Consider the following 23,118-nt stretch of genomic DNA (forward strand, 5'->3'; position numbering starts at 1 on the left):
GATGGGTATTGGCAAGAATCTCACGATACGATACGTATCACGATACTTGGGTCACGATACGATTATATCACGATATATTGCGATACGATACATATTGCCATATATTGCGATATATTGCGATACGATACATATTGCGATATATTGCGATATATACATATATCACAACTACATATTGTATACACTACATATTGAGTAGCTGCAGATCAGTGATAGGTTCTTTGAATGTTTTTTCATAAAGCCTGTATCTGGGGGGGAAAAAAATATTTTTTTCAAAAAAAATCGCGATATGGTGGCCTGGAGTATCGATACAGTATCGCGAAATAAAATATTGCGATATAATAATATTGCCCATCCCTAACACACGCACACACACACACACACGCACAACTGCACTTCCAGGCCCAGAAGGAAGGCTGGAGAGTGCAATTGTATTTTGTTTGACATTTATGGTTCGTTGGAAAGAACGGGAACAAAGAGAGAACAAAGAGGGAGATGGAGAGTCTTGATGACCAGAGGGAGCCGAGTATTTATAAATATCTAGGGAGTTCATTTCAACCGGCATTACTTACAGCCGTGGGCCTTTTTCTGTCTCCAGTACTGCTTACATGTCACTCAATAAATGTCTCCATCTCGAAATAACACACTCTTTAAGACGGCACAAAGGAACACGTTCTGATCAAACCCTGATGTACAGAAACACTTAGCTGGATATGTTTGAATCAACCAAGTGCAAAGGCATCAGACTCTTCTCGTGTATATTTGAGCAGAGCGTTGGTTGCCTTAGTGAAAAAATATATCTGCTGTTGTTGACTCCAAAATGTTCATTTTTCAGGAAATGAAAAAAGCAAAACAAAAAGTGGAGTAAGGAGGTTTCGTCCATCATTGATAAGAACAGCTGAATGGACCTCCAAGCTCACAATGAGGTTGGAGGTCAAAAGCGGGTGGAGCCTGGAGTCGGCAAAACTAGCTCACTCCACCCCCCTTTGGTGGAGTTAGCTGGTTTAGCCAAGCCCCCAGAGTTGCTGAGAAACATTGAAGCCGCCACCCCAGTGGCCAAAGCTGGAACTGCAGGCGGGGAGAAATACATGCACGGGCAAAACATACTGAGAGATATTTATATATATAAATATGTAAACATATTATACATAAATATATATGCATTTACATATAAATATGCATCTCGAGTGTGTTTAATAAATATCTCGCGTTCATTCCTTGACACACCGGGCTGCCGTAGGACGCAAAAAGGACACTAGTGCGCATGCTCATAACTCTATGGTGTCCCCAAAAACCACTCAATAATTCTACTTCCGGCAGGCTTCCGGGTGCTTCAAAACGCCACTGAGCACATTCATTGAAATGATAGCTGGGGGGCGGGGCAATCCGCCCTCGAGTTATATTATACCTCTATGGGTTTAGCGGACAGTTTGAGGATCCAATGGAGTGAGCTGGTTTTGTCAGAAGCGCTTTTTAATACTTTTCATTGGTTCAATATTTTTTTTAACCAACACAGACGTAAAGGGTGTTCAATAGCACTGATTTATGGGGAAAAAATGCAAATGAGGAAAAATAAAGCTGGTGGTTTCTGCCCGACAACAACGATATACAGCAGTGGTTTTCAACCAGTGGTCCTTGGGGGGGCTACCAGGGGGTCCCCAGCTAAATGAGTTAACATAGCCTCAGAATCATTTTAACCACTTAGCTTTGGCTATTCAAAAATAGCAGATATACAAGCTCATAGCGCGGCACCGAGTGCCGCGCTATGAGCTTGTAGATCTGCTATTTTTTGAAAAATCATGAAAATGTGTTCAAATCTTTGAATAATATTAATTTTTCAAAGAGAACATTTTTAACTCAAATCTTTGCTTCTGGGGGGTCCCTGGCACAAAACATATTTCAGATGGTGTTCCCCGGCCAAATATATATCAATTTAGGGGTCCCTGGCATGAAAATGTTTGAAAACCACTGATACAGTATATCTGTGCATCACCAGAGAGTGAGCAGTTGTAGGCAGGTTGTCAGGTACCCTGCTTTGAGATAGTTGTACCTGGCTGCCACCTCCGCCGCTGTCACCGAGGCACTCGTGTGAGTCAGTCTTGACTTCTGCACAATGGAGTGTAGAACGTCATTTGGGGACTGTCACATTTTGTGGCTTTTATAGCACCACACACAATGGTAAAGGTTCTGTCTGTGTGCATGTGTGTTTGTTCCCCTTCCAGATGGGAGAGTTTCTGTCCGTAGACAGATGTAAAGTGCAAGGGGCCAGGTATCAAGATGACAGCGTTGCGGACACACCTGTTGGGGTATGTTTTTTTTTGCAAGGATGTCATCATTTTTACAACGTACATACATCTCAGTGTTTCTCATTTTCTTTTCTTTTTGTTCACTCCTCACCATACATGGGCAACTGGCGGGCCCGGGGGCCACATGCGGCCCTCACCGCTTTTATTACCTCAGTCTATATTATTAGTTTAATTACTTTTTTTTAATGTCCAATGTATTTGTATTTAAGTTCATAAAGTTAACTTAACTCATTGAGTGCTATTCACGTGTTTCACGTGTTTTACCGCTATGGTGCAACGTGCCATTAACGTGTTTCACGTGTTTTTGAAAAAAATAGAAAAAAACTTTTTTTTCAGAACCCAAGATATCATTATCTGAAGATTTGCAGCTCCATCCACTCCTTGTTTAACTTATAACTGAAAAAGGCTGTATCTCGCTTCCTAAGCTATTTTTTTTTACTTAAAAACAAAATCGTACTGGCCAGAAATAGCCAGAAATAATTTGGGCACTCAATGAGTTAAGTATAACTAAATGCATTTGAAATTTTATTTAAAAAAAATACTTTTCAGGATTCCAATTCCAAAATAGCAAAAATAGCTGATCTACAAGCTCAAAACGTGTCGCATTGCAACGTGTTTTGAGCTTGCAGATCTGCTATTTTAGCAAAAAAAGAATTGTTGCTATTTTTGTGTGACATACTAGAATGACTAAGTATGGCATTAATTTACAAAAAAAGCAAAAATATGGAGATAAGATGTGTGGCCCCCTGGAGTGAGAGTGTGGAAATAATAGTGGCCCTCTCCATCATCAAAGTTGCATCACCCCTGCTCCTCACTATCATCTTCCATTCTCTTTTTTCGTCATTCCCTCTCCATGGCATGATTTTTGTTTTGGGGTTAAAACCCCAACCCCCCCCCAACCCCAGCTTGAGAAAGCAAAACAAACACAAGCACACTAGCCATCCATTATGGAGGAGTTAGACCAGATAACAGAGGCGAGAGAGAGAGAAAGAGACAAGTGTCTGGTGGTTGTTCCCTTCCAAGCTGTTACCTAGCATCCCTGGTTCCCCTCTAGCTAACATGCTGTCCTGCTATGCTCCGCTAACCCAGTTTAACCCATTAACTCATTCAGTGCCTGACTTATTTCTGGCAGAGCCAAAAATACATTGTAAAAAAAAAGTGCTTAGGAAGCGAGATACAGCCTTTTTCAGTAAGATGTTAAACAAGAAGTGAATAGCGCGGCACCGAGTGCCGCGCTATGAGCTTGTAGATCTGCTATTTTTTTTTAATCGTGAAAATGTGTGCAAATCTTGAATATCTGAATATATATATTGTTTTAAAGCGAACATTTTTAACTCAAATCTTTGCTTCTGGGGGGTCCCTGGAACAACATATTTTGAGATGGGGGTCGGCGGCCAAATACATATCATTTTGGGGGTCCTTGACATGAAGACGTTTGAGCACCACTGATATAGAAACATACGTTTTTTTCAGAATACTGTTGGGATTTAGAAGACATTTTGTAGAATCGGCTTCAGGTCCTTAATGGGTTAAATTGAATAGCAGAGCAGTAGTCGTGTTTCCCTGCCCACCTGCCGTAGGTCTTTATTCTCCAGACTCTACAACTCGGTCAAGCTGCACCATCCCTCCTCTCTCTTCTTCTTAACTTTACTTCCATTCACTCCCATCTAGGCCTGTCACAATTGTTACATAATCGTCTAATCGCAGTTATTTGAGATCATCTAAATAATTTTTTGCATCATTTTCTACATGTTGAAAAATGTTCACACATTTTCAAATGTAAAAAAAAGCAGAAATAGCTGATCTACAAGCTTACAACGTTGTAAGCCTGTAAAACAGCTATTTCTGCAATTTTTTACATGTATAAAATGTAAATACAGATTAAATATGTTAACAATTTGTTTGTATATTTATGTTATTTTTCATATCTGCCCTGTAATGTATTTTTTTACGAAGCCTAAAAGGCAAACAGATTTATTTATTTAATTAATATGTTCCAATATTTAATGCCAAACACACAGTTAAATTGTTAATCGCAATTATTTTAGTGACAATTAATCTTCTTAATTAATCAACTTAACACATCGGGTGCCGATCACGGTCTGGACCGTGTTTTCACATAGTAGCGCTCTGGTGCCGTTCACGGTCTGAACCGTGTTTTCAGTCTTTTTGTTTTTTTCGTTTTTCTCCACACGGGCGGGGCTAGAGCAGCTCTGGGAGTACCCATTGTGATCCTAAGAAGGATAGGCCAAATGGATCACCGGAAACAAAAACATGGCTTCCATCCGCTTCCTGTCTATTTCCTTCTTTAAAACGCCTATATCTCCGAATCTGTTTCCGGTGTGTTAAACCGCTCATGCGCGATGCGCGATCCGTCCCGGTTGTAACTTGCGAGTGAAATGTTATGGTTCCAGGCTGTAGCCAGGGTCCTCACGCTACATGAATGGATGCTTTTTTTTACGTGGATTTGCTGGTCGTGGAGTCTAGAGCTTTAAACAGCAAAGCGCAATCAATGGGGAGAATGCTGGCACCCACGGTAAGTTGTTATGAAAAAATGCTGGCACCCGATGTGTTAAATGTGTAATCGTAACAGTCCTACGTCACATCTTCCAGCTCTCGTGCAGTGATGCGTGGGTTTTGCGATGCCCTCCCATGTACAGTACAAACCCACAGTTTAAAAAAAAGCCTGGCGGGAGGAATTGAATTGATCTAGATTAACCCATTAAGACCTGAAGCCGATTCTACAAAATGTCTTCTAAATCCCAGCAGTATTCTGAAAAAAAACGTATGTTTCTATATCAGTGGTTCTCAAACTTTTTCATGTCGAGGACCCCCAAAATGATATGTATTTGGCCGCCGACCTCGTCTCAAAATATTTTGTTCCAGGGACCCCCCAGAAGCAAAGATTTGAGTTAAAAATGTTCGCTTTAAAACAATATATATTCAAAGATTTGCACACATTTTCACGATTTTTCAAAAAATAGCAGATCTACAAGCTCGTAGCGCGGCACTCGGTGCCGCGCTATGAGCTTGTATATCTGCTATTTTTGAATAGCCAAAGTGTAAAATAATGCTTTTTTAGCTCAAATCAAAAAGTGACACAGATGCGTTAGATTATAGATTAATGGGAGATGACGCTACTGTGCTGTGTGGTCATAGTGATGGCGATCGCCCATTGCCCTCTGCAGTGTGTGTTATAGGTTATCTTTTGTTCCTGCTTGGCTTTTAGGAGGCGGAGATGGATGATGGAGGTGGAGGAACGGCACCCGGGGAGGTGAACAGCAGCTGGGACGTCAGCACAGAGCGGCTGGCCGGCACCGTGGGTAAACTCTGCAAGACAGAGTCCCAGAACCACATGTCTCCCAGGTAACAACGCTGCCCTTTAATACACATACACACACAGTGAAATCCTACGACTATTGACCCGTAAAGGTCCATTGGTTACAGTTTGTACCCTCTCGGAGTTAAAGGGACAGTTCACCCACTCTTTTTTCTATCGCTTAGTCACCCCATGGAGACTTGAATTCATGGATATTTCAGCAGTGGTTCCGGTAGGAGACACAAAGAGTCTCCTTTGTGTCTCCTACCGGAACCGCTGCCGGTCATCAAATTATCGGCTTAGGAATGCGACAAAAACATATGAAATATTATTAAACATAATATACAGTCTCCATGGGGTGACTAAGCGACAGAAAAAAAGTCATTTTGGGGGTGAACTATCCCTTTAAATTAACAATGTAGAGAGATTGTTTAATCATATGTATTAAAAAGGAGACGCTGAAGTGGAATATTTGACTTAGCTCAGAAGCTACTGCAGTAGCTTCTAGGTTTACCTTAATGTATCTTGAGTTTCTGACTTCCTGTTTGTTCGTGCGTTTCTCCCACTAGCAAAGCGGAGAACAAGCTCCAGCGACGGCCCCGCAGCACGTCCATGAAGGACCGGCAGAACTCCAAGGCCCAGAACGACAGGACCAGCAGCATGGACAGCGAGTGCTCCCCAGAATCACGGCTCATAGCACAGGTACCGTCACCGCCAGCACCGTGTTCAAATAACACGCCCCAGTCTTCTAACATGAATGAATGAATGAATAGTTTATTTTGGTCTTAAGCCGTGTAGAGTGTTAGTCACAAACATTAAAAAAACAATACTTGGACCGAAAAGGTGTAGGCTGAAGCCGTAGCTTATAATGCCTTTACCCTTTTTATTTTAATATGGGAATTCATTGAGGGATTCAAATTATTGGCTTAGGAATGCGACGAAAACTAAAAAGATATCCATGAATTCAAGTCTCCACCGGGTGACTAATCGATTGAAAGACAGATTTTCACATGACCTTCTCACGATAGAATGATGGTTTCCATGTTAAAAATCAGAGCAGTTGCCCTTTTAACACATACAGTGCCAAGATCGCGTCCACACGTTCTTTCAAATCCATCGCTTGAGTGCCAGGATTCCTAAGAACGAGTTGACACGTTCTTTTGAATTTTCATTGTTTAATCTGTGATCGCACGGCTTTGTTTATTTCTCATCAACACTTTCGTTTTCCACTTACGTCACACTCACCCGGAGCCGGATGTAAAAAAAAAAAATCATTTCCGGGTCACGCTGTTTTTCTCCAGTGATTTTCGGCCAGAATAAGGAAAAACACGGTTTTTCACACGGTATAAAAGACAAACGGACAGCTCAACTTCTATTTTCTTTGGTCCGGGTGACTAACAGTCATCGTCGTAGTGTATCACGTCGTTTTCAGGCTGATCAGCGGAACGGGAATTGTCGAAAACGTCACATCCTTTGAATGACCGGATATGACGTGGGCCTGTTTGGGAGGGGGTGAGCGAGGTGATCAATGTTTGGATGTGCTGCTCTCTACTGGTGGAACAATCGTAGGTGCTTGACAACACAATCAGAGAATGTATTTGAATGAAAAATTACAAAACAAAAAAAATAAAAAACACGCAAATTGCTGGCACAGGGGTGAGTACATTATGAATAAACTCTGGCAGTCAATGTGTTAAGAGAGACCGAAGTGTAAACACAGTATTTTTTCCATAGGGCATTACACAGACTAACATACTGAAACAAATATTATTGCAAAGTAAATCCCCCAGAGGAAGGTTACAGATGACACACAGTACCTGTTTGCTCTCTCCAGAACTCCCCTGTTTTTGTCACATAGAAATACACAGGCCTGCGTGTGCCATTCACATTACTTTTCCCCTTACTTTTGGGCAGACAAGGACACTTCATCAGGATGTCCTGATGAACGTCCTTGTCTGTCCTAAACATTGACAAATAAAGCAGAGGGGAGTATGCAGTTTATTTTTTGACAAAGTCTAAGGGGATTGACTCCCAGCAGCACAAAGCCTTTTTTTAGAGCGTCCATGTTGATCTCACCTTGCCGTTCACATGACTGTGATTCTGACTGACTCTGAAGGTTCCCAGGAAGTCTGTGTACGACCAGCTGAACCAGATCCTCATCTCTGACGAACGCTTGCCAGAGAGCATCATCCTCATTAACACCATTGAATGGCAAGGACAGGTACGCGTGTATTTTTAATATGACTCGACTCTTTTCAAGTCCCCATCCTCACTGATGCACATCGATGCTCGTTTGTAATGCCACCAGTCCTTTTTTACGTATGTAGGGATTATAAATGTCTTAAACTCTTTACCAATTATGCTCTTCTACTACTAAACACAAAGTGAACATTTGCGCCACCATTAGTGGGGATTTATAAGTAATTTTGTAATTGCAGTATGTAGCGGAGGTGCTCCATGAACAGGGCCAGCCCATCGTGTCCACCTGCTCTGCTGCCGATGTGCAGGCTGCTTTCAACACTATCGTCACCCGGATCCAGAGATTGTGAGTCACGCACGCACGCACACACACACACACACACACACACACACACACACACATACACACACACACACACACACACACACATATGGTCTGATCATCTACAGAGAATTCAGGAATTTGAGAGAATTTTTAAATGTAAAAAGTGTAGGAACCCTGCACACGCACACAGCAGCTAATATTTGAAAGTTACTGTTCAACATCCAAAAGTGTTCTTCAAAAGAATCAAACGCATTGTCTTGCCAGTCAGTCAGTCAGTCAGTCAGTCAGTCAGTCACATCTGCAGGAGTGCTGCCTGTCCTTGACTTCTTTCTCTCAAGAGTTTTATCCTTGTCTCAGTGAAGGCCTTGCATTTCAGCCCCCCCTCCTCCTCCTCCTCCTCCTCCTCATCTCTCATATCCGTCTCCTCTCCTCAGGACATCATGTCAGTGGGAGAAGGTGTTGCCTCAGTCCACTGTCTCTCTCCTCTCTGCTCTGTCAAACCCATCTCATGTTTCTTTGTAATCTGGCCGAACAGCGAGACTTCCTCTCTCTCTCTCTCTCTCTCTCTCTCGCACCTGCTCCTCACTCGACCTGTCTGCTCTGTCTGGGGGGGGGGGCTTGTGTCCCGCAGAGCGTTGCACGCTCCTCTGAAGTCGATACGCTCGCTCATACTCCCCCGTGCCTGCTTCGGCTGGCTGCAGCATACTCTCTCTCTTAACCCATCAAGACCTGAGGTTCCGATTCTACAAATGTCTTCTATAATCCTAAAGTTTTTTCAGAAAAACTTATGTTGCTATCATCAGTGGTGCTCAAAGTTTTTCATCTCAGGACCCCCAACATTATATGTATTTGGCCGTGGACACCCCCTCCCCCCACCCACCCCCCCATATCTCAGAATATTTTGTTCCAAGTAAATATTTGAGTAAACATTTTTTTGCTTGAAAAAAATATAAATTCAAAGATTTGCACACATTTTCAAGATTTTTCAAAAAATAGCAGATATACAAGCTCATAGCGCGGCACTCGGTGCCGCGCTATGAGCTTGTATATCTGCTATTTTTGAATAGCCAGAAGTATAAAATAATGGTTTATGTGGTTACACAGATGCGTTTCCCGGATTGAATGAGTTAAGACAGACGGCGCGCTGGCTCGTCTCCCACGATTTTTCAAACGCTTCCGCCGCCTACCCGTCTGTCCTTCAGAAGCTCGGAGAATGAGTCATTTGCCCACTTCCGTTTTTCACCTTGTGCGGTCGTGTAAATAACTCCTACTGGATACTAAATTAGTCAAAGTCTGTCTGGCTACAGTGGCTGCTCGGCAGAAATGGACGAGATGTATTGAAATATCTTGTATGATATTTAGAAATATCTTATATCAGTGTTTTTCAACCTTTTTTCGCGTCAAGGACCCCCAAATTGACACATATTAGCCCCTCGGACCCCCATTTGAAAAGATATGCCAGGGACTCAACCATTTAGATTTCTTGGGGGTCCCAATCTACACTGTATCATCATCATCATCTGTGTTCATTTAACTCTCAGAGTGTACAAATGGTTCCATTTGTACACTCTCAGAGTTACAGACATAAAAGGGTCAATTTGGTTCCTAATTATTAATTTGTCTGGGGACACCCTGGAACCCCCTCAAGGACCACTGGTGGTCCCCGGACCACCAGTATATATTGTTTTCAACTCTTACCGGGTGGAGTTACAGTCATGTAGCGTTGGAAGATTGTGGAAGAGATAGGCTGGCTTGAGAGACCAGCTGCAGCAATAAACCTCTCACACTGATAAATCCATATTTTCTCTCCCTCCCTCTCTCGCTCACAGTGTTGATTTTGTCGACTAAAACTATGACGAAACATGTTGGTCGACTACCTTTTTTCACTGACGAAAACGAAATTAAAACTAATCTATGATGACTAAAACTAAGACTAAATATATTGACAATTTCATCAACAATTAAAAACTAGACTAAAATGTTAGTGAGGGACTAGTAGAGGAGAAGAGATCCAGTAGAACTAAAAGACAAGTCATTTTATGTTTGGTTGCGCTCAGGTGTTGCGCTCTGAAAATAGCAGATCTACAGGCTCACAACGCGTCGATGCGTTGTGAGCTTCTAGATCGGCTATTTTCAGCATGCAGCCAAGTGTAAAATCAGCCATTAGGACGCCATCAAGGCCCCGCAAAACTACTATTTTAGTCGACTAAATCAACTGTAGATTTAGTCGACTAAAAACTAAAAACATTTCAGATGACTAAAATATGACTAAAACTAAAAATTTAATTTTATTCAAAACACTATGACTAAAACTAAATAAAAATTTGCTGTCAAAATCAACACTGCTCTCTCATTCTTTCTATGACACAAATACACAATCACATGCAACAGTGTCACAATGTCTCTCACACTCTAATCCACAGACATATAAAGGTAGACACTGGGGCGTCTGTATCGCGGCCGCCATATTAGAGGGGGCCCGCCTCCTGACTCCTGGCCAATCACAGCACGTCTCTTCCTGGGACTTGGCAGAATCTAGTTGTATAAAAATACAACAGGATATTTTTAATACAACTAGATTCTGACAAGTCCCGGGAAAAGACGTGCGCTGTGATTGGCCAGGAAGTCAGGAAGCGTGCCCCCTCTCTAACATGGCTGGCCACGATACAGGTCGCTCCAATGAACTGCAGCGGCCAATGAGGTATCTAGGTTTCTCTATATCTATGCTCTGTCATCGCCCTTTTTTTTACAGCTGCAACTGCAACGCCCAGACCCCGCCCACGATCAAGGTGGCGGTGGCGGGGGACCAGAGCTACCTGAGCACCATCCTGAGGTTTTTCGTGGAGCAGCTGGCCAACAAGACGCCCGACTGGCTCAGCTACATCCGCTTTCTGGTCATCCCCATAGGTGGGTCAAGCTGGTGGGATGGCAATATACAGTAGGACCTAGGGCTGTCAATTTTCCTCAGAAATTATATTTGAATATTGGTCTTAAAAATTGGCAGATATTCGAATATATTATTATTATTATAAAAAAATAAAAATTTCCCCCCAAAAAGATTTTTTTTTTTTTTTTGACAGAAACAATACAAAAAATGTATCGAGTGCTCGGATCTCATAAAACATATCTTTTGTTTGTTTTTATAACTTGATACGTTTTTTGTATTGTCCCTGTCAAAAAAAAGTTTTAATTTTTTTTTTTTTAATATTCTAATATTAATTTTCATATTCGAATATACATGTTTTCCCCATATTCGAGGAATATTCGATATTCGAATATTAATTCACCAGCCCTAGTAGGACCACCACTTGGTCATGACTTATTATGTGTTATATGGACTGAACTCCATATTTCTTTGTTTGTTGATACTGGGCATGCTTTTATCTAAACTGCCTTAATTGCACAATGCAACAATGTATTCATTGTGTGTTTGTATACAGCATTGGTTCTCAAAGTGGGGTCCGGGGACCCCCAGGAGTCCCCCCAGCAAAATTAGTTAATAAAGCATCACAATCATTTTAACCCCTTTATCCATATTTTATACTTGGGCTATTCAAAAATAGCAGATATACAAGCTCATAGCGAGCTTGTAGATCTGCTATTTTTGAAAAATCGTGCATATTTGTGCAAATCTTTGAATATATATATATTTTTGAAGCGAACATTTGTAATTCAAATCTTTGCTTCTGGGGGTCCCTGGAACAAAATGTTTTGACATGGGGGTCCGCGGCCAAATACATATCATTTTGGGGGTCCTTGACATGAAAAAGTTTGAGAACCACTGATATACAGTATGTTCTCCAGAAGTCTGAATGGAGATTTAAAAACTTTTATTTATTTTGCCATAAATACTGCTGTTTCTGCTTTGACACCCTAATACCCCTCCGAGCACCAATAAAGGCTCGTCTTATTTCATCCGGTTCATTCAAATCTGTCGTAGTTCACAATTCCTGTTGCCCTACATTATTGCAACTTATACCGTAATCATTTCCAAGAATGTCTAGTATTCAAACTTAACTCTTATACTGCCAAAAACGTTTATAAACGTTTTTGAGAATTAAAGGGATACTTCACTTTAGGGCCGGGGACACATTTAAAAAAAATATTAAAAATAAATGAAAAAAGTTATGGAAAATTCATGGCCCCCTCACGCATTAGAGTGTCCTACTAATGCGTGAGGGGGCCATGAATTTTCCATAACTTTTTTCATTTATTTTTAATATATTTTTTAAATGTGTCCCCGGCCCGAGAGTGAAGTATCCCTTTAAGCTATTACCTGCCAAAAACGTTTATAAATGTTTTATTTTATTTTTTAATAAAAAACAAAATACAAAAAAATCTAAAATGATTCTTTATTTTGGTTTTTTTTCCGTTTTTCCGTTCTTCACAAAGAACCAGGAGAGAACATTTTCCAAAAAGTTGCTGCTCCATTCACTTCAATGTTAAACAATAAACTGAGAAAAAAATAACATGTTTCCTATGTTTTACCTGGAAACATGCTTGCAGAGGTGGCAAACTATTTTTGAAAAACCCTGGCAGTTTAAGAGTTAATGGAGCCGTGTCGTTCTGCACCCATCCACAGGTTCTCACCCCCTGGCCAAATACGTGGCCTCATTCGACAGCAGATTCAATAGCATCTTCATGGACACCGCATGGAGGGAGCTGTTCTGCAGGACAGAACGGCCCACCTCAGGTATGGACCGCTAACATTGTGTTCTTCACCATTGTGACTAAAATCATAATCCTGATTATTGTGCTGAATGTTGTTATCACGATTATTAATCATGATCATTGAATACGGTGATTTTTTTGTGTGGGAAATTTTTATTTTATTTAAAAAATATATATGCTTATTGCTAGGGGTGTGCCGATATATCGTCCCGCGATATATCGCGATACGTTTTCGTGACGATTTGTATCGTTTTTTTTTTTTTACAATAATAATAATCAGGCATGCAAACAGCCCCGAGGTGAAAAGGGTGACAAGGGTGTTTTTTTTTCGGGTCAGGTGTCACACTATTGCCCTATTTGGATTCAAAACGGCTATTGTAGCTGAAAAGCTACAAGTTCGCATATCTGAATAATGCAAAAACAGAATTATTTGTTTGCATTTATTTTTCATAATAAAAAAAGTGCGTATCGTATCGAAATCGTATCGAAGTTGTGAGCCAAATATCGTATCGTATCGTTTGGTGAAATTAGTGTATCGGCACACCCCTACTTATTGCTGCCATAGATGGATAGATAGATCATTTTATTTCTGTGTTCTGGACACAAAGTGCCCAACCCTCATGGGTTTATAAGACACCATTTTAAGCTTACAACATGTATTACAATATATTCACATAATACATTCAATTACATCTCAGAATTATACAGAGTGTTCCGTCTTCTCTCCTAAGCTTGACAAATACAATCTGCCACAACAAAAGCTCCTTTAATAAAACATATCTCAAGTTTTTTTTTTCCATAATCATCTAACTCAAGGAAATCGCCACAAATAGAAGACATCTTACTAACAAATACCTCTCTGATATCATCATGATATTTAGAGCAATAAAACAAAAAGTGAACCTCATTTTCAATTTCACCAAGTTCACAAAAACAAACAGTATCTCTCTTCCTCTGGAGTGGCATTAAACCTACCAGTCTCTAGAGCTGATGGTAATGTTCCTGACCGTATTTGTGCACGTATCTTTGGCCAAATACTACTGCATGTAATGTCCTCTGTGACTTTATTGTTCCCCTGTGAGCCTGCTGGATGTGGAGATGGGTTGTAAAAAATGTTCCGGTTGTTAACTTGCGTAATCATGGGGAGACGAGGGCAAGGTGAAGTAGTTGACCAATTAAGAGGTTTGAATGAATTGCCAAGTTTCACGATTACGTAATTGTGAAACCTAACATCACCATTTTAGATTACTTAACGATTAATTGTGCAGCCCTATACTGCATATCCGGGAAAAACCTCATTGTTACTTTGTCCATTTGTAACTCTGAGCATGTGACCAGTGGTGGAAAGTAACTAAGTACATTTACTTAAGTAAAATTTTGAGGTATTTGTACTTTTACTTGAGTATTTCCAATTTCCAATACTTTTACTACTACTCCACTACATCTCAGAGGCAAATATTGTACTTTACGACACTACAATTATTTGAAAACTATAGTTACTTTATATATTTGAATTATTATTACAAAATAAATATACATTAACCACTTCAGCCCTATACATTTCGGCCATTTGAAAATAGCCGATCTACAAGCTGACAATGCGTCGCGATACGGCGCATCGTGAGCTTGTAGATCTGCTATTTTCAAAAGATTTTTAAACATTTGAAAACTGTGAAATGGGACATTCTGCAATGAGTACTTTTACTTTTGGTGCTTTTAAGTACATTTTGATGCCAATACTTTTATACTTTTACTCAAGTACATTTTGAATTCCAGACTTTTACCTGTAACATATTGTATTTGTATTTCTATATTGCCGTATTGATACTTTTACTTAAGTAAAATATTTGAGTACTTTTTTCCACCACTGCTCTTGAGCATGTACAGATGTAACCAAATGGACACGCGTAAGGGTCATACATTTTGTACACGCTCAAGAGTTAACCCATTGAGACCTGGAACGCATCTGTGTCGTTTTGGAATTCTTTAGCTATTAAAAAATAGCAGATATACAAGCTCATAGCACGGCACCGAGTGCCGCGCTATGAGCTTGTATATCTGCTATTTTTAAAAAATCGTGAAAAAATATTTTTTACATAATTTTCAAAAAACTGTTAGGGTTTAGTTTTTGTTTTTTTTATCGGCCTCAGGACTTAACACATTGGGTGCCAGAGGTTTATTAAAATATTATACGTTCAATGCCTGCTATTCTTCCATCCACTTACGTTGATACGTTTCGTGCTGTAGAAGCCCCGACGCGGAAGTGCATGTAAACAAAGCGTGCGTGTGAGACGGCGGAGGGTCCCGACTAGCGCCTGGAACAATAACATTTCTAACGCGATCCTCCATTGCAGAGTGATCGCCGATCGAAAACGGCTCGCTTCCACCACGTTAAAAAGAAATGGAGATATTAAGCTTTTAGTCAAGGAGTTAACATTGGAAAGGCCGACCGGAAGGATTTTTGACATGGATCCACATCCGGCCTCTCCTTCTCAGAGACTCCTTGGATGATCCCAAAGTTTAGTTAGAGCGCCCCACGTGGGCCCCACGTGGGCCCCACGTATAAAAATAAAATTGGGTCAAAAACGGTCCGGACCGTTTTCGGCACTTCTCGCTTGGATTCTCAAAAACGGTCCTGACCGTTTTTGGCACACAATGTGTTAATGGGTTAAATGAACACTCAGGATTCCACAGTGTAGTCGTTGTAATCTGGACACGGAACAGGCCCCGCTTGTGTGTCTCATGTTCACTCACCGTGAAAGAGAAAAGAAATGGGATCAGAGTGTCGGGTCAGAGAGAGGCTGATGGATGTTTGAGGCTCTGAGGTCCGGTGACTGTGGGGACCGGCCGGGCTCGGTTCCATCATCACCACACTGTCTGGTCCCTCTCAGTCCCACTAGAGAAACCCATCTGGAGCCTGGATGATGAAAAGAAGCGCTCATCCGGACTCGCAGGAGGACACTCCGGGGCAATTCAATCATTTATCCTTCCAGGGTTGTCGGACTCGATCAGAACCCAAGCTACGATGAAAATGTCAGATGACAGACGACTTAGGTTTGGCTGTGTGTGGTCACCTGTAAATTCCAAGGGGGAGTGGGGTGGTGCCGGTGCAGAGATTATACTCAGGATTGGGAGACCGCTATCGACCGTTTCGATTTGACATTTCGTTTCTGAATACCACCAGTGGTGATGAAGTAACTAAGTACATTTACTCAAGTACTGTACTTAACTCATTCAGTGCCTGACTTATTTCTGGCAGTTTGGCTCTGAGTGCCAGAGCCAAAAGTACATTGTAAAAAAAAAGTGCTTAGGAAGCGTGATACATACTTTTTCAGTAAGATGTTAAACAAGAAGTGAATGGAGCAGCAAATCTTCAAATCATGATATATTGGGTTCTGAAAAAAAATATTCAAAAAAATATAAGATATTATAAGATAGATTTTTCTTTTTTCATGACGTCGGCGACGTCATTGGCACCCTGGGCTTATAAAAACGTGACGTCGGTGACGTCAATGGCACTGAAGGAGTTAAAGTTGTACAATGCAGAATCACAAATAACGATTTTTAGCAACCTCTGCTGGTCACTACCGTCACTGCATACAATTTCCGTAGTCCTCGATTACCCAGAATTCCATTCGTTTTCACCGGAAGCCGGAAGCGTTTCAAAAAGCGATCTTTTAATTGTTTTATACTATCTACGGATCGTTTCTCTTAGCCAGTGGAGCATTAGTTACCATGAGCTGTGCTTTCTTTTTCTGTTCTTTTTCGATCTTCCAATCCTACATTCTCTTAAAATCAGCGTGAGGTTCCTTTTTGTTATTAGCGCGCTAGTTCCTGGCCAAACAGGAAACCGTTGTGGTAGTTCCTGGCCGACGTCGGCCACGACGTCATGACGTTGGCCAGGAACGTCATTTTCCTGGGAAAGTCAAGTTCAATAGAAAATATATAAATAAAAGGCTTCCGGGGGTGAAATTCACGGAGTGGGTGTTGTGAAACTTTTGCCACTCACAAAAGATATACAATTTAACTTTAGTTTTGTTGAAAACGTTACCTAGTATGCCTTTAAGTACAATTTTTAGGTACTTTTACTTTACTGGAGTATTTCCGATGTAGCGAACACTTTCACTTTACTGCTGCACTACATCTCCAGGCAAATATTGTACTTTTACTCCACTTACAATTATTTGAAAACTTTAGTTACTTTGCAGATATTAAATATGATATAATAAAAACATACATTAACCACTTTAGCCCTGTTTTATATACAGGCTATTTGAAAATAGCCGATCTACAAGCTCACAACGCGTCGCACCGCGACGCGTTGTGAGCTTGTAGATCTGCTATTTTCAAAAAATGTAGTACGTTTACTATGTTTTAATGCCAATACGTTCTACTTTTACTCAAGTAACATTTTTAACACAGGCCTTTTACTTGTAACAGAGTAATTCTACATTGCAGTATTGATACTTTTACTTAAGTAGACAATTTGAGTACTTTTTCCACCACTCCTGAATACCTGCTGTGGCTTGATGCTGAACCACAGGTGGTATGTGTTATCTGGTAGCTATAACATTAGTGAATGAGTCACCAGCTTAATTCAAACCTTTTCATTTTTACCACTTTTGGTCCCTATTTTGAGCATGTCATTATAGGCTTAAAATAAAAATGGCAGATCTGCAAGATGTAGATCAGCTATTTTTCGCTATTTGTTTTACGACGAAGTACATAGGGCTTAACTCATTGCCAATGATGTGTTTCACGTGTTTTTGGATTGGTCTTTTTTTTACTATGTATTTTTCAATGTTTTTGGATTGGTCTTTTTTTTACTATGTATTTTTCAATGTTATTATGTTATTTTCAAAAGGCAGACAATTAATGTCAACAAGGTCCAATGACCTCGTTGACATTTGTGAAACCACACAGTGCAACCCTCAGTGATTAGCACCCATCAGGGGATCGATTATACTGGAGATAAATATTCTGTGACCACTTGAAAAAGGTATAAGAAAATTAAAAAATTGCTGGCACATTTTTTTATTTCATTGGCACTGAATGAGTTAAGTGGTTAATATTTGTCTTTACAGATTTGAAGTGAAGTTGTAATTAGGCTTCCAATTAGCCACCTACCCTCATGCAGCTTGTACGTCTCCCACGGGTTGCCAATTGCCACAGGCTATGAGGAGGCACACACACACAGAAAAACACAAACACAAGCCTCTCTCCATCGAGCTCCTCGGTTCTAACTGGTGTCAAACCCATTTCTTATAATTTTTACTCGACCCTAACATTTCATTTGCTTCACAAAATAATTAGCTACATCTGCAAGAGAAACGGGCCCACACACTGTCACGAATAACGCTCTAACTCGGGGTCAGAAGGACAAGTGAGAATTGGCTGAACGAGAATTCACTGCATCCTCTCCTATGACTGTGATTATTATGAATTAATATTACATGTCTGCACAACACTGTAGGCAATGTTGTGCACGCTTGCTTACAGAGAGAGGATTTATTTTCACTTTATCTGCTGTTTGCCAGCTGGAGTGCAGTGTGAAGCACTGAGCTAAAATGAAGGGCCGAGCCAAATCACTCTGAGCCCCGCTTTTAAATTAACATTGATTTTACAATATAAATTGGGGTCCCAGAGATATAAATGCCATTAGATCGCGGTCCGTAGCTTAATAATGCAAACTAGGGGTCCTTGAAATTAGAATGGTTGAAAATCACTGCTAGAGCCGTAAAAATCTTCTCTTTTGGGGGTCCCTGGCATATATTTTCAAATGGGGGTCCGTGGGCTAGTAAGTGTCATTTTTGGCGTCCTTGTTTGACATGAAAAAGTTTGAGAACCACTGCTATAGAACACACACACACACACACACACACACACACACACACACACACACACACACACACACACACACACACACACACACACACACACACACACACATCTAGCGGCCCACATATACATTAGCATTTGAATGAACTCTCTTGCATCTTCTATTGTTTACAATGTATGGCCGGCACTGTGTATGAGAAGCCATATTTCTCACTGCTGTGTGTGTGTGTGTGTGTGTGTGTGTGTGTGTGTGTGTGTGTCTCTGGCAGATAACATCGATGTAGCAGGACGAGTCGTTCAGTATCTGGCAGGCGCTAACGTGTCCCACCAGTTCCCCATCTCTGAAGCCATGCTCACCTACAAACAGAAGAGGTAAGCAGACTGGGTTTAATGTGACGTTATCGTTGCATAATCCTGTGTGTGTGTTTGGTGCTTCCGTTTTATGTTATCTTGCATGCCTGTCTGTTGGAATGATTTCCAACATGCTGCTTTGATGTTATGTGTAACCCCCTACTGTCTCTATTTAACATTACATCTCAGACAAAGCACAGTTAGGGGCTAAACAGTCTAGCTAAGCTCACCTGCCAAGGCCTTGATCCTTGTCATAAAGAGATATGAATGTATTTGCATGTGGGGAAACGTCTATCTAAATATATGCACAATGCATGCAAACTCACACACACACAAACATGCACATACCGTGGTGGACACACACACACACACACACACACACACACACACACACACACACACACACACACACACACACACACACACACACACACACACACACACACACACACACACAGTCTTAGTCAGGTCATTTCCTCTGTAGAGCTACATCATGATCGCTTCGACATAAATATCTGCTTCCTAGTTTCGAGCCTGACGGCACCAGAGGCAAATGAGACATTCAGGCCCGGTTTAAGCCCACCGTCCATTCAGTGCCCATACGCTATAGGTGGGGTTGGCGAAAGGGCCTTTCTGTGTGGAGTTTGCATGTTCTCCCCGTGTCCCCTAGGGTAGGTACCCACACAAAAAACATCCAGTAATCCTGGTCTCTATACTGCCTCCCCCTGGTCAGCCGGGGCGCCTGATGGAGGGGAAAGGAACTGGTTGGAATAACGTGTTCCTTCCACGCGAAACTCCCCCCTGTCAGGTGATAAGAAGCGGCTTGTTAGCTCCTCATGCATTGAAGGAAGCCTGAGCTCAGTACGGGGCTCTCCCCAGGCTGGCAGAGGGAGAGTAGCGCCCAGGATTACAAGCTTAGGCATTGGCACTGGGTGAAAAATGGGTTGCAAAAATCGTGGGATAAAAACTTTATTTAAAAAAAAGCCCACCTTCCATCAGAGAGTTCACACGCTCAGTCACATTACAAACATGCCCGTGCACACACACACACACACATGGACTCGTTTTGGCTTGCCGCCTTTAAAACACAGAGACCCTGTTTATTTGCTTGTGTGTGTCTGTCTGTTTGTTTTTTTTTCTTCTAGGCTTGATCGAACCCCTCCCTCTCTTTGTCAGAGTGGCTTCCTAGTAGACAGGAGGTACTTGAATACAACATGACAATTTAACACTATATTGCATTCCTTCTTCCCCTCCTCCCGCTTCCCTTTGCTTTGCATTCAAGGAAGAGAAGTTTGTATTTTGATTTTTACATCAGGTATCTAATTCAACTGTTTTTTACACCCTGGTCGTCCCCCCTCTCCCCCCTGTTCTCCATTTGGCTTGAACGTCTTACTGTGTGTGTGTCAACACATTTCCCTTTTCACACTCGATACTCACTTTAACCTCACTATACGCACTCTGTCCTGACTTGTCTGCCTGGTTTGCTGTGACTTTGATTCTTGACTGTCATTCCTGTGTTTCTGTTGGTGTGAAGAAATGCCTAACAACCTTAAAACAATATCACTCTGTGAAGGAGAATTCACGTTTCTTTCATGTGACATTCATCAATTGACATTGATGGTTATTCATTTAGCCCACTGCCAATGGTAAGTGAATGGGAGTGGAGTTTTCATAAATTGGCCTCCGTCCGGACCCTCCGCATTCAACATGAAAGAAAATGGCATTGGTCATGTAAGGTGATTTTAACACATTGGGTGCCAAACACGGTAAAAACCGTGTTTTCAGAGAGTAGCGCTTAGGTGCCGAACACGGTAAAAACCGTGTTATCAGTCTTTTTGTTTTTTTCCACAAGGGGGGGGCTAGCGCAGCTCTGGAATCACCCACGGTGACTCTGAGAAGGAAGGGACAGATGGATCACCGTGCCAAAAACATGGCTCCTTGATAAAAACCTCCGTATCTCCTTAACTTTTTACAGTGGGGAAAACGAGTCATTTTTGATGGGCAATTACTCCGTAATGGCGACTCGCGTGAGAGACATTATTGTTCCAGCCAGGACCATCGTTCGTCATACACGCATCCATTGTTTGCATGTGGGTGCTCGCCGTGGAGTCCACAGCTATAAACAGCACAGCGTTACAAACGGTGCGATCTCTGGCACTCAAAGTAATCTGTTTTAATAAAACGCTGGCACCCGTTGAGTTAAGATGAGCTGCCATGTGAGGGAAGTGTCCCATGACTCCAATATTGTACCAATATCTGATGTCAAAACCCCGCCCCGCTGGTCATAAAGACATTGTTCTATTCAGAAATCCTAATTTCGCCATTGTATGTCACACAAAAGTAGCAGAAATAGCAGATCTACTAGCACAAAACGCGTCGCAGTGCTTGTTATACTTATGTTGACTTTATGAACTTAAATACAAATACATTGGACATAAAAAAGACAATAGAATTGTAATACTAGTCATTAAGCTACTAATATAGACTGAAGTAATTCAAGCGGGTCATGTTTGCATGTTTGGAATTGTAACAGCTGAAATCAATAATATATCAGTAATCCGATATTAACCTGCGGTCCGCATTAAGTGAAGGTGGGGGCCACATGTGGCCCCCGGGCCGCCAGTTGCCCATGTATATGTACTAGTGTCATGTTCAGTGGGTGTACTCTACAGTACATCATGGTTGGGGGATGCACTTGTACATCAAGCTACCTCACGCTACAGTAACAGGAGACAGGCTCCTGACCTATAGGCCAAATGTCTGCTTAGCTATTAAATAGCTAAGTAGTTTTTTAACCTTTCCATACGAAAAAGAAATATGTAAATGGTCTATCTACAAGCTCACGACACATCGCATCGTGACGTGTCGAGAGCTTGTAGATGAGCTATTTTCACTATTTTTTTAATGGGGAGTAAAGGGGGTGTAAGTGATATATATATTTTTTTTTTAAATAAGTGTCCAATAGCTCTATATTCCCATAGCAATTTTGTTTGTTCCTTGTCTCTCCAGCTCTTTAGTCTTTAGTAAGCAGAAAATATATTTTCAGGTCGGATACTAATTTCAGCCTAATCAGGAGAGGGAATTCATGCAGGATAAACAAGTGAAATTGGAAATTGAATGAAAATGAGCAGAACAAATTGGAACTGGGACACTATAAAAATTAAAGATGATAAATGGGTTCTCTCTCCTAATATGATGTAATTGTTGACCCACCTGAAAATCTATTTTGTTTTTTATTAAAGAGATGGGGAGACCCTTGTTACTCAACAAACACTCAATAACAATGATTACTGTCAGAATATAGAGCTTAAATGTTTTTGCAAAAACAAAACCAAGAACCAGCGCCTTTTTTTTTGTGATTAATTTTTGGTTGTCAGGGAGACGCTAAATGTCTCTTTTCGGTCTCGAGGTGAAAATGTTCGGGAGCCCCATGTCTAGGAGAGCGTTTGTGTGCTCGTCCGTGCCTCCCTGTTTGAGCGAGATTGACGTCACCTACATCACGACATCAGAGATCCTCAGGGAAGCCACACCGTTAGACCGTTGTCTCATTAAACGGGATCATTTATTTATGACCCAGGAGGCGTGGTTTGGACGTCAGGAACTTTGGTAACACTATTCATTAAGCATTAACGGCGGTTAAACAGAGAGTACAAGGAGAACAAAACCAAACGCCTGATCTCTGGGCTACTCTCTGAACCCAGAGAGACATTTGAAACTCACATGTGCAGAAAAAACAGCGTGAATTGTCTTTTTCTAACATTTTTATGAAACAAATATTCCAAAGGGTAGTTTGGAATCACTCTGGTATGACATGACACTCAAATAAATGTACTTCCCTTACGATTTTGGATCTATTGCAGCAGGTGTGGTTTTCATGGGACTGTGTGGTATTCAAACTGTATTTCATGCTTTAACAACAGAACAGATCTTTGGTCGGGTGTGTTTCCTCAGGGCAGGTGCTTACTGCACGCCATGCGGTGCATCTGTTAATCCCCTCAGAGACGGTACAGGAACAGAAGGGGCGTTCAGTTTAGTCCTAGCATGTTGAAAAGGTCACGCCTGCTGCTCAATCCCTCAGTCTGGTCAGTGCAGTTCAGAGCAGTGACAACATC

The 23,118-nt window shown here is 41.3% G+C and overlaps 1 protein-coding gene across 3 annotated transcripts in view; it reads left to right on the top strand.

The window, feature by feature from the left end:
* The window catches only part of LOC308099788 (phosphofurin acidic cluster sorting protein 2-like), a 105,609-nt gene that overhangs the window by 72,462 nt on the left and 10,029 nt on the right, over nucleotides 1–23,118 (top strand). For 2 of the 3 annotated variants that reach the window (XM_080448576.1, XM_080448578.1), the window contains 9 exons: nucleotides 2,220–2,303; nucleotides 5,533–5,669; nucleotides 6,192–6,324; nucleotides 7,739–7,843; nucleotides 8,061–8,167; nucleotides 10,899–11,053; nucleotides 12,729–12,839; nucleotides 18,925–19,027; nucleotides 20,152–20,205. In XM_080448576.1, the coding sequence (XP_080304702.1) occupies nucleotides 2,220–2,303; nucleotides 5,533–5,669; nucleotides 6,192–6,324; nucleotides 7,739–7,843; nucleotides 8,061–8,167; nucleotides 10,899–11,053; nucleotides 12,729–12,839; nucleotides 18,925–19,027; nucleotides 20,152–20,205 (989 nt within the window). The remainder of the gene's footprint in view (nucleotides 1–2,219; nucleotides 2,304–5,532; nucleotides 5,670–6,191; nucleotides 6,325–7,738; nucleotides 7,844–8,060; nucleotides 8,168–10,898; nucleotides 11,054–12,728; nucleotides 12,840–18,924; nucleotides 19,028–20,151; nucleotides 20,206–23,118) is intronic. The other variant, XM_080448577.1, reaches the window with a different exon arrangement.

The sequence above is a fragment of the Gymnoscopelus braueri genome (assembly GCF_963280865.1).
Source record: "Gymnoscopelus braueri genome assembly, chromosome: 14".
Taxonomy (NCBI): domain Eukaryota; kingdom Metazoa; phylum Chordata; class Actinopteri; order Myctophiformes; family Myctophidae; genus Gymnoscopelus; species Gymnoscopelus braueri.